This window comes from Echinops telfairi, unplaced genomic scaffold, assembly GCF_000313985.2.
Source record: "Echinops telfairi isolate 266 unplaced genomic scaffold, ASM31398v2 ScPeMD7_7420;HRSCAF=8458, whole genome shotgun sequence".
Taxonomy (NCBI): domain Eukaryota; kingdom Metazoa; phylum Chordata; class Mammalia; order Afrosoricida; family Tenrecidae; genus Echinops; species Echinops telfairi.
In genome coordinates this window covers 17,864,648-17,879,295 of record NW_022111320.1, presented here as the reverse complement: position 1 = coordinate 17,879,295, position 14,648 = coordinate 17,864,648, and the positions used below count along the sequence as shown (strand labels likewise).

Genomic DNA, 14,648 nt, shown 5'->3' with positions numbered 1-14,648 from the left:
TTCTATGCTCTGGAAGAGTTTGTGTAGGATTGGTGTTAGTTCTTCCCTAAATGCTTGGTAGAATTCTCCAGTGAAGCCATCTGGTCCAGGGGATTTTTTTGTTGGTAGTCCCTTGATAACCTTGTCTATTTCTTCTATTGATATGGGTCTATTGAGATTCTTGACATCCACCAAGGATAGTCTAGGAAGCTTCCATCTTTTATAGAATAAAAGAATGGGTGTAAGTATATGGAGCCCTAAAAATTAGGCCATCAACCAAACTCAGGACTTCTCACACTACATCCTGCATTGGAAACGTAAACCAGTAATTCTCTCACTTAGTAACTGGAATTCAAATCTGAATAATAAGCAAGTGGCCATCTGTATAACTACCCATTGGCTAATTTTTCCACCATCCTGCAGACCGGCTCTCAGCGACTTAGCACACATCGAGATCTAGTGGTTCAGCAGTTACATCTGTGGGTGTGGAAAAAAGGCGGCCTTCCCTATAAAGTAGGGGGCCCCACATATGCTGCAGACCAGACACACCGAAGGAGTGAAGTCTGTGTCCATGAGAAAAGGCGCCACCCGGAGCCTCACCCTTTTGGGAGCCCCTTCTGTATACATACATGCTGTTCTAGCTTGCACAGCCTCAGCCAGGAAAACAAACCTCAGTGCATTGGTGCACTTTTTAAATGTATGGCTTTTCCTCTTACAGTTAAATACGAAAGGATCAAGTTCTTGGTGATCGCCTTAAAGAATGCGGTGGAGATATATGCGTGGGCTCCTAAACCATACCATAAGTTCATGGCATTTAAGGTAAGCATTGCTTTTTATTTTGGTTTTTGGGGTGTTTTCCCCAGTTGTCTCTACAGAACAAAGTGGTCTATCTGTATGACACATAAACCAGTCCCCATTTTCCTGTTTTCAAAATGTAGATATGCCTGGCTCTATTATTCCTAAAGACAAGACTAACGATGTTAGCTGTGACCTCCTGCATCTCGGGGCTAGTGACAGATTGGACAGAATGGCCTCTGGGTAAAGCACTGAGACTCCGTGTGAAGTCCTCTAACGGGGGCACGTTCTGATCATTCCTCTGGGAAAGGTAGACCCACAGCAGCACTGTAGCTCTAAGTCTAGTAATCCGCCCAAGCCTTTCTGAGTGAAGGTCCTGAAGCTCAGGTGATACTCAGACCCCCCCAATCGCAAGGATTGGACTTCTCTGAAATGGATCCTGAATGCAGGGACTTGATGGGCATGACCTTGTTTCTTGACATTCTTCCATTCTTGTTACCTTTTTATTATGATTTTTAGGTAAGGCTCATCCATTATGCCATGCAACAGGATGCAGATAGGCAAGTCCGCTTCCCCAGCTCACCCACGGGGACCCCAGAGTGCCCGGAGGAGTGCTCCTGCAGGCCCATCAATGTGCACAGACCCCCAGAGCATTCCCATGCCCGATGTGAATGTACATTCTGTTCTCGATTTCTCTCTCTGCATTGCATCCACCTTTACTTGTTTCCTTCCACCTTGGTGACTGGTCCCACCCTTTCATTGCCTGCTGCCTGCCACATAGGCCACGTGGAGGGCAGAAACGGCCTCAGGAGCAGAGACGTCAGCTCTCAACTGGACGGCGTTGCTCCACTCTGACCTCACTTTTCAAGTGTGCCCTCCAGGCCAGGGGTGTGCTCCAGAAACTAGACTGACTGGTGGAAACAGGCTTCCCGCCCTGCGCTGCTCCCCCGTCCTGCTTTTCTGGAGAGGCATTTGGGGAATTCAGTAGGTTTGTAATAACCAAGAACACGTCAGAGATGACTCCTCAAAAGCTGAAGAAAGTGGCGCTGCCCTTCTGCCAAAAAGCTCTCTGTGAAAAAGCGGATCAATCGAGGCCCCGTTCCCAGTCTGGTTGTGGAATCGCTGCCATCATCATGGTCGCCAGAGTGAATGGGAGGGTGCCGAAGGCTCTGTGCAGCAGAGCAGAGCCAGCCGGGCGAGCGAAGAGCAGAAGCAAGGGCGTGGACAGACCACGCTGGTGCTGCCAGGGCGCCACGCTCTCCTTTAGGACGAGAGCAGGAGAGGAGGGTTTGTCAGGGGGGCAGTAACATGACCAAAGCATCGATATTTTCTCGGCCTGCAAGACCCGTTGAAGGTAGCTCATGACTGATTAATGGTACAATTGACAGCTAACTGGGATTTAGGACCCAGAGTCTAATGCTTAGGGCCTTACTAAGATTGGCTGGAGCTTCTTTGGACTCATCTCGTTAAACCCAGGAAGCCAACGTAAGTTTGAGACTTGTGGTGTTCCACCTCGGCCTTCCTTCTCGGTCACCCAAAACCTAACTCTCAGCTTCAGCATCAAGTTTAGGGAAAGCACCAATCTGACCTACTGCCACTTGTTGAAGGAAAACCTTAACCAGACCATGCCCATTATTTTTGAACAGGCTTAGCACAGGGCCAGCCTCAGCTGCCCCCAGAATGTTCCGAAAGGGCAGCAACCACGGAGGGTCCTGGCTGCCACATGGAGGTTTCTGTGGCCAGGCCAAAAGGGAAAGGCTGGCCACAAGCAGGAAAGAGCAATGGTGCCCGGGCTCTAGCAAGTTCTTTGTTTTGGCTTTGTTTTACCTTTCCGTTGTAAATTAGATGAAGATTTACAGAGCAGATAATACAGTTTAAAAACTCAGTGCTTCATACACATTCTTTCATTGCAGCCCCTCAGTGTAACCTTATCCATCCGACCTGCTCCCTATGTTTCCTTTCTCCACTCGTTCTGAGCCCTTTGGAACTTTGTCGTTGGGTAAATGCTGCCCCTCTTGACCCCACATGGCCAATTATTCGAAGATGTGCCCGCATTGATAATGCTATTGTTCTCCTTGTAGACCTGTCCACTGCTGGGCCACAGGGCTGAGTTCCATTCCAGTCACAAAGGGTAACCAAGGGCCATAGTCCTGGGGACCAGACACCAGCTTTTTTTTAATATACAGTGAATGGTGCCACCCACTTAATTAGAATCCACAACTCAAGCCCACATCTCCACCCTGGAGGTAAAGAGGTAAAGAAAGAAACACGGAGTGTGCTCGGTCTTTCCTCTGAAGGCCAGAATGAAGCACCCTCACAAGAAAAGAGAGCTCTAGCTCTTTCATTTAAGAAAGGGGTGCCTTTCCACCAGACAGTGGCCGATGGAAGATCACCGGTTAACCTCTTGGGGTCGTGTGACTACTCATGGGGTGAATGTTTCAGTCTTTTGCAGACCTCCAGCACAAGCCTCTGCTGGTGGATCTCACGGTAGAAGAAGGTCAAAGATTAAAGGTCATTTTTGGTTCGCACACTGGTTTCCATGTGATTGATGTCGATTCAGGAAACTCTTATGATATCTACATACCATCTCATGTAAGTGCCTAGAAGCAGAATGTCAAGGGCCCTGTGTACAACCAGCCTGCATGCAGAAAGATTGGTTTCCCTACAGTTGTAGTAGAACGCATGCTTTTACCAGCAGCCAAGCAGGAGGACTTTGGGCCTTCACTACGTAGAAAGAAAGGGGCCCTGGTAGTGCGGTGGTCAAGCACTGGACTCCTAATCCCCCAAGGTCAGTGCTTGGGTCCCACCAGCCACTCTACGGGAGAAAACGCGGCGTTCTCCTGGCATAAGCAGTACAGCCTCAGAACCCACAGGAACAGTTCTACTCTGTCCTACGGGGTCACTGCGAGTCACGGTCAACTTGATGGCGTGGATTTCGTTTAATTTTATGGGGTTTTTTTCTAAGTTGATAGAATGCTTTTATTCCATAATACTTGTAGATTTAACTCATTTTATCACAGCCTCAAACTTAGCAACACATGGCAGTATAAATTACTTGATATTTTTCTCTCCATATTTTTTGGACGTTCTGTTGAAATGCATAAGATGTTGCTTCCTGAAGGGCATACATTTTGTGGTTTCAGCGGGCATATGATAGATGGCTGACTTTCAATATTTGAAGCAAGATTGTTTTTCTTTTGTAGGTAAAGGCCAATAGTCAGGTACTAATTTCCTGGAGAAATCTGCTTTCTTCTATCTAGTTCTCTTCAACTCGAGTGTCACGTGAGCTTGTGCTTTCTCATACACAGGAGCCCGCATCCGGGACCCACGTGTAGCAGCCTGGCAATTTAGATGCGTTTAATTTCAGCATTCCCATCTTTCAGGAGCTAGTTCATGGGGGTCATTGTTAGAATGAAACAAGATGAGGATCCAAAGTGCTTAACACAGAGCCTTGCAAATTGGATTTCTCCTCAATAGTAGTCTATCAATAGTATTACTATTACTGTATCGACTCACTGACTAACTCGTGGCTTTCAAAGAAAACACTGTGCATGAATTCACCTAGTAGGCTTTTGCAATGGCAGATTTGTGTTGTAACCCCACAACTGGCATACAGTAGCAATTATTACCAGAAAAACCTGAAACCTAGTCTGTTTCAAGGGCTTAAAACCCCAAGATTAACAATAAGTTTAATTTCACAAGTTCCTTTCGTTTACATCAAACATACATGCACACATACAATTGTCATTCGATGACCATCTGGTAAGTTTGCATCACGGCCCCATGGGCATTGAGGCTGTCTCCGTCAGATTCAGCTGGCTTGTAGTCCACTCTGTTTGCAAACCCCAAACCAAGCTCACTGCCATCAAGTCCAAGGTGACTCAGAGGGACCCTATAGAACCCCTGTAGAACTGCCTTTATCTCTCTCCAGCAGAGTGGCTGGTGTTTTCAAACTGCTGACTGAGAGGTTAGTAACCAAACACTGCTTTGCCACAAGGTTCCATGGGAAAGCACCTGACATTCAATGCCAGTGAGATACAGGTTCAAATCCCAGATCGGCTGCCAAATATGAGCACGGCTTTAACTTTCCTCATCAGTAAATGAAAATATCTATGTGGGAGTCGGAGAGCCCTCGGAAGGACTAGATATGTGTTAGCTTGGTGATGGGCACATAGTAGGTGCTCTGTGTTTGGTTTTTTTCGGGGGGAGGCGACAGGGAGGGTGGGTAAACTGCATTCTCACCCTAGTGGCAGGTTGGTATTTACATAGTCTTTGACAGATCAGTGGCTAAATTAGACAGAGCAGATTTCAGTCTCTAGAGTAAATTTGAAACAAGAAAACAAAACAAACGAAAACTGAGAAATGCCCTTTTTTTGCAGTACTTAGAGGCAAAAATATTGAAGGTGTGGTTTTGTCTGGAAAAGAAGAAGACTAACACTTGGCCTTTTGTTTGTCTTCTAGATTCAGGGCAATATCACTCCCCATGCTATCGTCATCCTGCCTAAAACCGATGGGATGGAGATGCTCGTGTGCTATGAGGATGAGGGGGTGTATGTAAACACCTATGGCCGGATCACAAAAGATGTGGTGCTCCAATGGGGAGAAATGCCCACGTCTGTGGGTAGGTTAACCATTCCTTATCTCCTTCAGCAGTTACAGCCCCCAAATGAAACGAAAGTCAAGAAATGTGAAACGACCATTTGATTCCACCAAAAAAAAAAAAAAAATGTCTGTGACTATCACGTGTGAGACTTGCTTTGTCCGTTTATCTCAAACCCTGTGTCATGTTTGTGGTTAAGATGTGAACAGATGCTGTGAACTGTTGCCCATCTAATGTTTTTAATGCCGTTTTGGAAATTCCTTTTGACAGCCTACATTCATTCCAATCAGATAATGGGCTGGGGCGAGAAAGCTATTGAGATCCGGTCAGTGGAAACGGGACATTTGGATGGCGTATTTATGCATAAGCGAGCTCAAAGGTTAAAGTTTCTATGTGAAAGAAATGATAAGGTAAATCCGTTTCAACATTTGCTTTAGTGTTTGCATTTTAAGAGACCACCAGGTACCTGTGAAACCTTCATTTTCCTGTATGCTGATTTGAATCACATCCATGTGAAGCAATCTAAATTACCTTGAAATGGCATTATTTGGTTTGATTCATGTCAAAAACAAACAAACAAAAAGACATAAGAGCGTCTTAAAATTCCTTGTAAATGCTGAGTAACTCGTGTGACCTGTGGGCCTTCTGGTGACTCAGCAGACACCCCAAATTCTCCTCAGCACTTTAGAGGGTTGGCTCATCATTAATCACCTCACCATGGGCCGACTTCACACCCTCCCTTTTAAGGCTTTTCACAACGTTACAGTCAGGACCTAACCCGTCACCCTTAAAGGTCGAACATTTGACGTGTAGTCATCGTAACGTTTAAGCAATGCCACCTCTTCTGTGAGGAATGCAGAATCACAAACTCAACTAGTGCCATGCCCGTGTCATCCCAGCCGTGTTTCTTCTGAACTGTCATAGGGGGACTCTGTGTCCCCGTGAAATGGGCCCTGTCCTCTGTCCGTCTGTCATGAGGAGCTACTGCACAAGAGTCTTCTGCTGCTGAAGGGTCTTCTGCAGCAGTTCCCCCTCCACCTGGCCCTCCCTGTGAATAACCCAAGGTTTCCAGCAGCTTAGCTGTTCTGCATATGTGAACCCGTCCATGGTAGCTGTGACCCACTTAGCAATGCTTTCCCAAACCGGCCAGAACAGCCATCCCCATCGACTCGCCCACCCTGGTTCCCCAGAGGCCAATCTGGTCTTACTCCAGCCCTGGAAAGGGTAGGTCTAGACCAGATTCTCTGCTGGCCAACAACTCTTGGCTTGATGTGGTTTAGGGGTGCCAAGGATGGCTTCAAAGACCATACCAGACTATGCCAGGAAAAACCGTGATCCCTAGTAGCATTCTGGCATCCACCTAGTCTCTTTGGATATCCTAAAACTAAGATTGATCTGGCCTGGAACCACACGCAGGTTCACGGAGGAGCCCCCCGTACACACACACACACACACACACAGCAGGCTGTGTGCCCACACTTTTGGGAGTAGGTTGGGACACAGCAGTGACAGGGGCCGAGGTTAAGAGCCCAGAGCCCACAAGCTGGAGCGAAGCCGCAGCCCTTCCCGCGCTTGTCTTGGGTTTCCATGGCCCTCTCTTGGTGCCTCTCCATGTGGAGTCACGGACCCTCCGGGGGGTCGCTGACTTTCATATGTAGCCTTAGGGAACCGGCAAGCAGGCCCACAGAACTTCCCAAGGAGTTGGTGTGGTTGACATCGCTCTTCTGAAGAAGTCGTGGACATGAAGTAGCAGAGACGTTATTCTAGTGACAAAAGCAAATGCCTTGGACCAACGTTAGAAGTTGGCCGACTCGAGGGCTAGGCCAACCCTCAGAGTGTTATTTTCCTGGGACTGTCGTCCCTGGACCTTTAGCTCAAACAGGCCATTGCTGGAAGTGTCGTCCCTTCTCTCAACTCTCATAAAACGATTGAACGGACTCAGACCTAAGGGACTGCGGTTTCCCTTAAGATTGGCGTCATCACAGTTGGCCGATGACAAGCCAGGGTCAGCAGAGACGCCAAGCATTAACTCTTAAAATGCCAGCGTGAATCGGCACTAACCCCCTTACCCTGTTTGACCACAAACACATTACTGTTTTGTTTTTATTTTAAAAGTTAGAAACTAAAGTCTGAGCGTAGTAGACACCCTGCCGTCGCCCCCACCCCGAATGCCCCTCTGTGACTTCAGGAATGTGAAAGTATTCTCGCCAGTCCCAAAGGCTCTCCTCTTGTCATCACGGGGAGAGAAGTGGAACCTCTGTGCCTTTCCAGACCGTACCTAAGGGCTTCTGATACCCCAAGCCACCAACCTAGCGCACGACCCTAGGACACAGCACAGCACCCTGCTCCGATGTGAGCAGCCAAAGGGATGCTATGAGTCAAGTACGAGCCCTTCAGTGTCTTTGGAGGCCAGTCCCACCATCAGTCATGATAACCGTAGTCATCTACAACAGATGTGCTCACCCAGGATGCACTGTAGCCAAAGGCACTTTATTAAACACCAGCCGTTGTGTCCTCAGAGCAGACCCGTGGCAAGGTTAGTTCATGGGAGAGAAAAATGGATGGACGGTTGAAGAAGGAAAGAGGAAGAGAGAAAGAGAGAGAGAGAGGGGAAAAAAGCAAGGCAAAACCATGCAGTTGAACTAATTTCTTTTTAATTTCAAACAGGTATTTTTTGCATCCGTGCGATCTGGAGGAAGTAGCCAAGTGTTTTTCATGACCCTCAACAGAAATTCCATGATGAACTGGTAACAGAAGAGCACTTGGCACTTAGCTTCATGGCGTTCTTTCTAATGTAAAAGAACCTAACTCGTGTGGACTGATGCCAGTCTAGAGGCAGAACCTGAAGGCTTGGTTGAACAGACCACATCCCCTTGTCCTCTCCCCGCGCCCGTCCCAGTACAGTCCCGCTTCCAATGTTGCAGCCTGGTTGAGAAAGAGAGAGGTGGCAGGAGTTTCCAGGAGAGCCCCAAGAACGCTGCCTTGTCTGTGGACAAAGATGGACACGTGCCCTTCGGCGTTAGGGATAGAAACAAATATTGTGTGCTCCTATGATTAAGTTGTGTGTGGGTGGGCTTTGAGTTTTTGTTTGGGGGTTGTTTGTTTTTAACCTTGTTCTTTATTCCCCCACCCCCACCCCTCATCCTTTTGAAGACTGGGGAGAGAATGCCTACTGAGAAAATGAGTCGGTTTTTAATTCTGTCTGCCTGCTAGCATTAAGTATATGGTATGTTGTAACATCTCCAATTTCGAATGGTGAGAGACAGCACAATAAATGTACCTTCTCTCCTCACACTGAAGGCCATAACTGCATAGTGGGGTACTTTTAGAATTCTTTTGCCTTCACCAACCCCCACCCCACCCCAAAGAGTTGCTTTTTGATAGCAACTGGCTAATGAATTTTTAAAAGAGAAGAAAAATACTAGTTTTCCCCTCTTTCGGGAAGTAGATGTTAAATGGCTAAGCTACTAGCCTTAGACTAATCAAATCAACTACCACTTTTGAGAGCCTGGCAGGTGATCGTCTTCTATGGCCCTCTGCAGGATGGAATGTGTGGACCGGGACAGTAGAGCCACGGAGTTGAGGTGGCTCCAGGGATGGAGGGAGTCCTTAGCGCAGCTTTCCCTCAGCTGTTTGGCAGCAGCGCGGGGCAAAAAAACGGATGGCAGGGAGGGTCCGGCAGAAAGAGCTAGGAAACAAGCTAATATATATACTTTTTTTTTTTAATGCACAAAGCCTCTGTGGCCACCAGGTCATGTGGCTTTGGCTTCCTTAGGAGGGAGCCTTTGTGGGGTGGCCGCTGGGAACTGAGGAGTGGATGACAACCAGGCTCTGGCCGTTCCCAGCTCTCTCCTGAGAGTACCACTCTCAAGACGAAAACTGGGACTGAAAAGGAATTCACCCTCAGTGTCTCTGAGTGGCGGCCTGTGTTCTCTCTGGGTTGGTGACAGAAGGGACTAGACTACTAGGCCCGGCTGTGACACAGACAGGCATTACTGGTTCAGATTTTATAGAACTTGAAAGCCAGGCTTTGGCCCAAATGCTGAGACCCTAGTCATTTTACCTTCCTCCAAATGACCCAACATGCGGTAAACAACATTTGTGCAGAATTATGTATGTATTTAGTTCAGGTTGACTTGTGTCCTATAAACTCTTCCTCAGATGATTTGAACTTCTCTGTGACTGTCTGGGATTTTTTTTTTCTTTTTCCCAAAGCTACAAGCATGGCCACCTGTGGTATCAAGGTGTTGCAAAACAAAACAAAACAAAACAAAAAAAAACGGTCTCTGTGTTGCGCTTCCTGTGTTAACCTACCTCGTTTTCTTCATTTGCGTTTTACCGTTCATCACAGCAGTGTTATCTCCAGGAGATATATAGAGAGCTCACCTGGCAATCTCAGGTGTACTTAAGATGTGTAAAATGAAACAGTAGTTGACCAAATTGTTCTTATAAATAAAAAAGAAAGAAAATGAATAAATACCAACAACAAATGCCAAATGTGGCTCCTTTGTGGAGAACCATATGATGGCTATCAACTGATCTAATCAGCCACCACAGGAAAAATCTAAATGTATACGATCCCCCGGTTTGGCCTGACCACATGAGCAGCTGATGTACTATTAATGAGAACAAAATACACACGGAGCCGTTTCCTTCTGGTGAGTTGGGTGCCGGGGGAAGGCAGGAGGAAATCTGGTTTCGGGGTCGGATCCTCTGCCCTTCTTCTGAAAGGGGCTGGCCTTTGCACTGACTGGAAGCAGGGAGCCTGACAGGAATGGGATGGAGGACGGTCTTCAGGCAGTCCCCAAGATATCCTCGTCACAGCCCCTTGAGCGCTCAAAAGCAGTGAAGCCCTCCGGTTCTCGTTTGTACTGCTCGGTTGCCCTGCTGAACGGTGTGATCTTGACCAATTCAGCAATAACTTTCGGACTGAACTTTAACAACTACTGTAATCGGACGCTGGCACAAACAAACTAGGTTGTTCTGGGTCGCATCCCCTGAAATGTGATTGCCACCAGCTCTTTATATTGCTGCTGTGGTATTGGAAACCAGAAGCTTCTTTAAGTTATGTTGCGAACTGATCTTTTGTTGTTTGTGTGTGTGTGTGTGTGCGTGTGTGTGTTCTGTTTTTATTTCTAAATGATATGTTTGAAACACACAGCTTTAACTGATTTTTTTATTGTGGGGTTTTTTGGGGGGTTACAGTTAAGAAATAAAAGGGAATCATGGTGTTCAAACATAAGGTAGTTTGTGAATGTATTTTTTAAAACCTAGATTCATTGAAGCAAAGATCATAAGAACAATATTAACGAAGTCTTGTTTACAGTATGTACAGTGACAACATAGAACACAAGCTTTTCTGGTGCCAACAACAATAAAACACTGACGTGAAACAGCAAGCCATGCCTTTTATATTTTTGTACATGCACTGCACACTGAGGGGAAGGCCAGGCGGCATTGGAAGGTGCCCTTCCCCCAGGGTCTGCGCTCCTTAAAGAACACCTGGAGAAGTCCTGGAAGCTTTCATTTCAAAACTGCATCTCCCTTCAGCAGGGCAGGCCCCAGCTCTGACACACTGATGCCTTCTTCCTGCTGAGGGTTCCAACAGGCGGGCCTGCAGCTCACACCCTCCCCAACTTACTTTGCTTTCAGTTTCCCTGAAGGGGAGAGGGGGGAGAGGAGGAGGCTCGTCCTCCTCATCTGCCCTATAAACACTTACAATTCCTTGTGTTTCCATCTTCCCATAGGGGATTTCCCTTCCAAACTGGCTCATTTTGTTATTAATTTCCCTACAAAGAGAGGGACTGAGCTCCTGTCCAAAGGGTCTCTCCTGGGATCTTCCGGACCTCGCTGATTGAAACTGATAGTCATCAATCCGTAAGAGGCACTGAGCCTGTCCACTCAGTAGTGCTGCTCCAGCTTCTGCGAGGCAACCACTATTCCTGGGTGAGAGTCAGGGACATTGTCGTCTGGCTGCCTGCATCAAGTGGATGGTGGAAATAGATGACTTTCATTTGAAGGTCCCTTACTGGCAGGGACCATGCCAGTCACTGTCAAGTGGAAAGGAACCATGTTTCACCTGAAATCTAAACCTAAGCTCCATCTGTAGTCAGATGACTCTTTAGGTAGATCTCATTCTTTTTCTTGAAGATGTGTACACGATGCTTCAAGAAGATGTGTAGCTACTAATACAGTCAGTGGAGAGGAAGGAGTGGGTGAAATCCCACCCAACCATTGGCCAGGGGCTCCCTTTTCTCCTCCGGCATCACTTTCTCAGATGCCCCCCTCACCTACTTTGCACCAAGCACACACATTTTCAAGAAGCATCCTTATTCTTCGTTGTCAAGGCCTACCAACAATTTTCGGTCTACTCGTGTCACCCAATGGTAACTGTTGCTGGTCCCTCTCGTGCAGGAGGTTAGAGAGATGTGAAATTCAGACCTGAGCCCTTTTGCTCTGGTCTGTTCCCAGACAAGGAGATGCGGCTGCAGTCTGACCTCACATTCCCAGGGGTTAGAAGCCAATGTTTTCCCCACTGAGGTGTGTACCCCTCCCTGCCGTCGTCATCGTCGTCGTCCCAAAGCACAGAAGTGCTTGGTCTAGCGGTGTGTCTGCTGTCTTTGGAAGTCTGTGTGGACAGGTGTCACTTACATTTGTGCTGATGGTTTTCCATGATAAGGTGTGCTATATTCTTATTTCAAAAAAAAAAAAAAAGATAGACTTCTTGATCAAACGTAAACCCAATTTCCAACGAGTTTATCCCAACTCATGGGGACCCCATTGTGTATCAAACCTACTGGGGGAAAGAGGAAACCACTCACCTCAGGGTATAGCCCTCCTGAGTGACCTCCATGCTCGCTGTGTTCTGAAAGCCTTTCGGAAACTGTCTTCTGACCATCTCAACAGTGTCCTCTCGTGTCGTGCCTCAGAAATTTAAATCTAGCCATAGCAAATAACACAAAAAAAGCAAACCAAACACCGACCTCCCCGAACCACCTTACAACGTAAAATTGAGTAGTCTACATTGGACCTCGCTTACCAGTAAACATTTCTCCCAAGCACACCTCGACATTCCGGGTGGGCGCTTGGTCTCAGTAGCAACATCTGGAATTTGAACGTGAACTGACCTTTTAAACTGGTACTGCTTCAAGAGCAAGAAGAAAACTTCTTGAGAAGGTGGAAGTTCAAAGCTGACAAAGTGCACATTTCTTCCGGACATTTTTGAGAGGTTTTTTTTTGGTTTGGTTTTTCAACTTAGATAATGCACTATTGTTCTGGGGATGTTCCATAGACAATTAGAATATGCAACAGACTGCATAGCATTAGACAGTCTTAAATCATGACTGCTTTAAACTTTATTCTTCTAGACCTGCCATTCCAGAAAGTACCAGAATGCACCAAAATAAAAATTGCTGTAAAAGCAGTGTTTAGACACACACACACATAGTGGATAAAGTTTTAGCTACTTTTAAATCCAGTACAAGGTCACAACTATTCATCCATGATGCCAAATGTTTGGATGAAACGAGAAGATTCCATCCCAATGATAACATGGAGAAGTTCGCAGGTTTGGGGCTTGGGTGCACGTCTTCCTGGGTGGGGCTGGTTGTGGCTGCTGAGCTACAGAGGCGCAGAGCTGACTTGTGCTGCAGGAGAGGCTGAGGTGGCATGGGGAGTGGGCTTCTCCCCAGCAAGGGATCCTTGTTTGTGTGTAGCAAATATCTAGGCCCAGGTTGATCCTCTTTTACCCTCTTCCCATGGTCTGGGGGGTGTGAAGAAATAGAAATGCCATATTATGGTTTGTTTAACAACCGGAATCAGAATTTCAAATGTCAAGGGGCAGGCAGCCTCAAAGAGAGTCACTATCAAGGGGGGGGGGGCGCGTGTGATAGCTCAGCTGAGTCATAGACTTGAAGCTGCTATGCAACTTCCTTTGTGCATTTTAGTCGTCTTTACTATGTTACCATGTTGAGATGCTGAGCATATAGCCTTGGAAGGGAAAGCTGTCATTTCCGTGGTGCCTACAGTTGTTTACATGTTTAAATTCCCAGGCTCCTGAGTGTTTTAAATTGTCAAGAAGTTGTGGAAGCTGGAGAGCATCTCACCTGAGAGGTGAAATGAGCAGAGGCTCCCTGGCCCGCTGCCGAGTCTGAGTGTGCAGGTTCGGGTGCGTCCTCATCCTTGCGAAAGGCTTCAGAAAGAATTGTCTATAAATGGCTTTGGTTGGTTGTAAGTGGAGGTTCTCCCAGACCGGCAGGGGTGCACCCTGGGATATAGATAGTCTTTTATGTTATCACTGTCACAATGTGAATCGTGGATAATAAAACATTAATAACAGCAGGGTGCCTGCTTGTTCTCATTGCCACCTACAGGCTGGCCCTCTCCCTCCTCTAACCCCCACCCCTCTGAAGCCCTCCTGTCACCTTCGGCTACGCCCCCTTGTTGCTAAAATAGCTAAACTCTTGGCTCGCTGTCACTCTCCAACTCCATCCTTTCTTAGTTCTTGAGGCAATCCACCAATGCCCTGGCTTCTGAACCCCCTGATCTTGTCGTTCCCAGTCAGGGCTCCTTAAGTGATAGCGGGAACTCTTCTCGTTTGCTGGAATGGAGCTGTCCTGTGTGCCCATGATGCCCCTCTCTTCTGCATCACCCATGTTTCCTTATCTAATGGAGCATCCCACTACATTCATCCTGGCTTATAAGTGCCCTCCTTTATGCCACTCCGGGGTCCCTAGCTGGTAAAAAGTGTTACGCGTTCAAAAGTTCAGGGCTCAAAACCCACCTCAAGGCCGCTCAGAGAAGACCTGAAGATCTCCTCCCCGCTGTGAACACCCCAGGAAGCACACTGCCGCTCTGCATACACGGGGCCATTGGGAGCCAGGGACCAACTATCACTGGGTTGGTTGGTTGGTTGGTTTGTTTGTTTGTTTGTTTGTTTGTTTGTTTGTTTGTTTTCCCTTACTGCCCTGTCTAAGGAAGAGCCCTGGGGGTGTAGTGAGCTGTGTGTTGGGCTGCTAACCATAAGGTCAGCAGTTCAAAACCACCAGCCGCTCCATGGGAGAAAGATGAGCCTTTCTACTCCCTTAAAGAGTGACAGTCGCAGAAACCCAGCGGAGCCGTTCTGCTCTGTCTGTAGGGTCGCCGTGAGTCCGAATGGGCTCAATGGCAGTGTCTGTCCCCTTCCCAGATTCCCCATGAGAAACTGCGCCCAGCCTTCTCCAGGGTCTCTATTCCTTTGGTCTCATGAGCCAATTCCAATGAGGCTCTCCTCCTC

General features: G+C 47.4%; 1 protein-coding gene across 1 annotated transcript in view; it reads left to right on the top strand.

Moving 5' to 3' along the window:
• TNIK (TRAF2 and NCK interacting kinase) overlaps positions 1-10,773 on the top strand; it is a 445,063-nt gene extending 434,290 nt beyond the window's left edge. Inside the window, exons 27-31 of the mRNA XM_045297671.1 lie at positions 698-798; positions 3,217-3,366; positions 5,236-5,395; positions 5,645-5,784; positions 8,042-10,773. Of these exons, the coding sequence (XP_045153606.1) occupies positions 698-798; positions 3,217-3,366; positions 5,236-5,395; positions 5,645-5,784; positions 8,042-8,125 (635 nt within the window). The 3' untranslated portion in view covers positions 8,126-10,773. The remainder of the gene's footprint in view (positions 1-697; positions 799-3,216; positions 3,367-5,235; positions 5,396-5,644; positions 5,785-8,041) is intronic.
• The last annotated feature ends 3,875 nt before the right edge of the window (positions 10,774-14,648 follow it).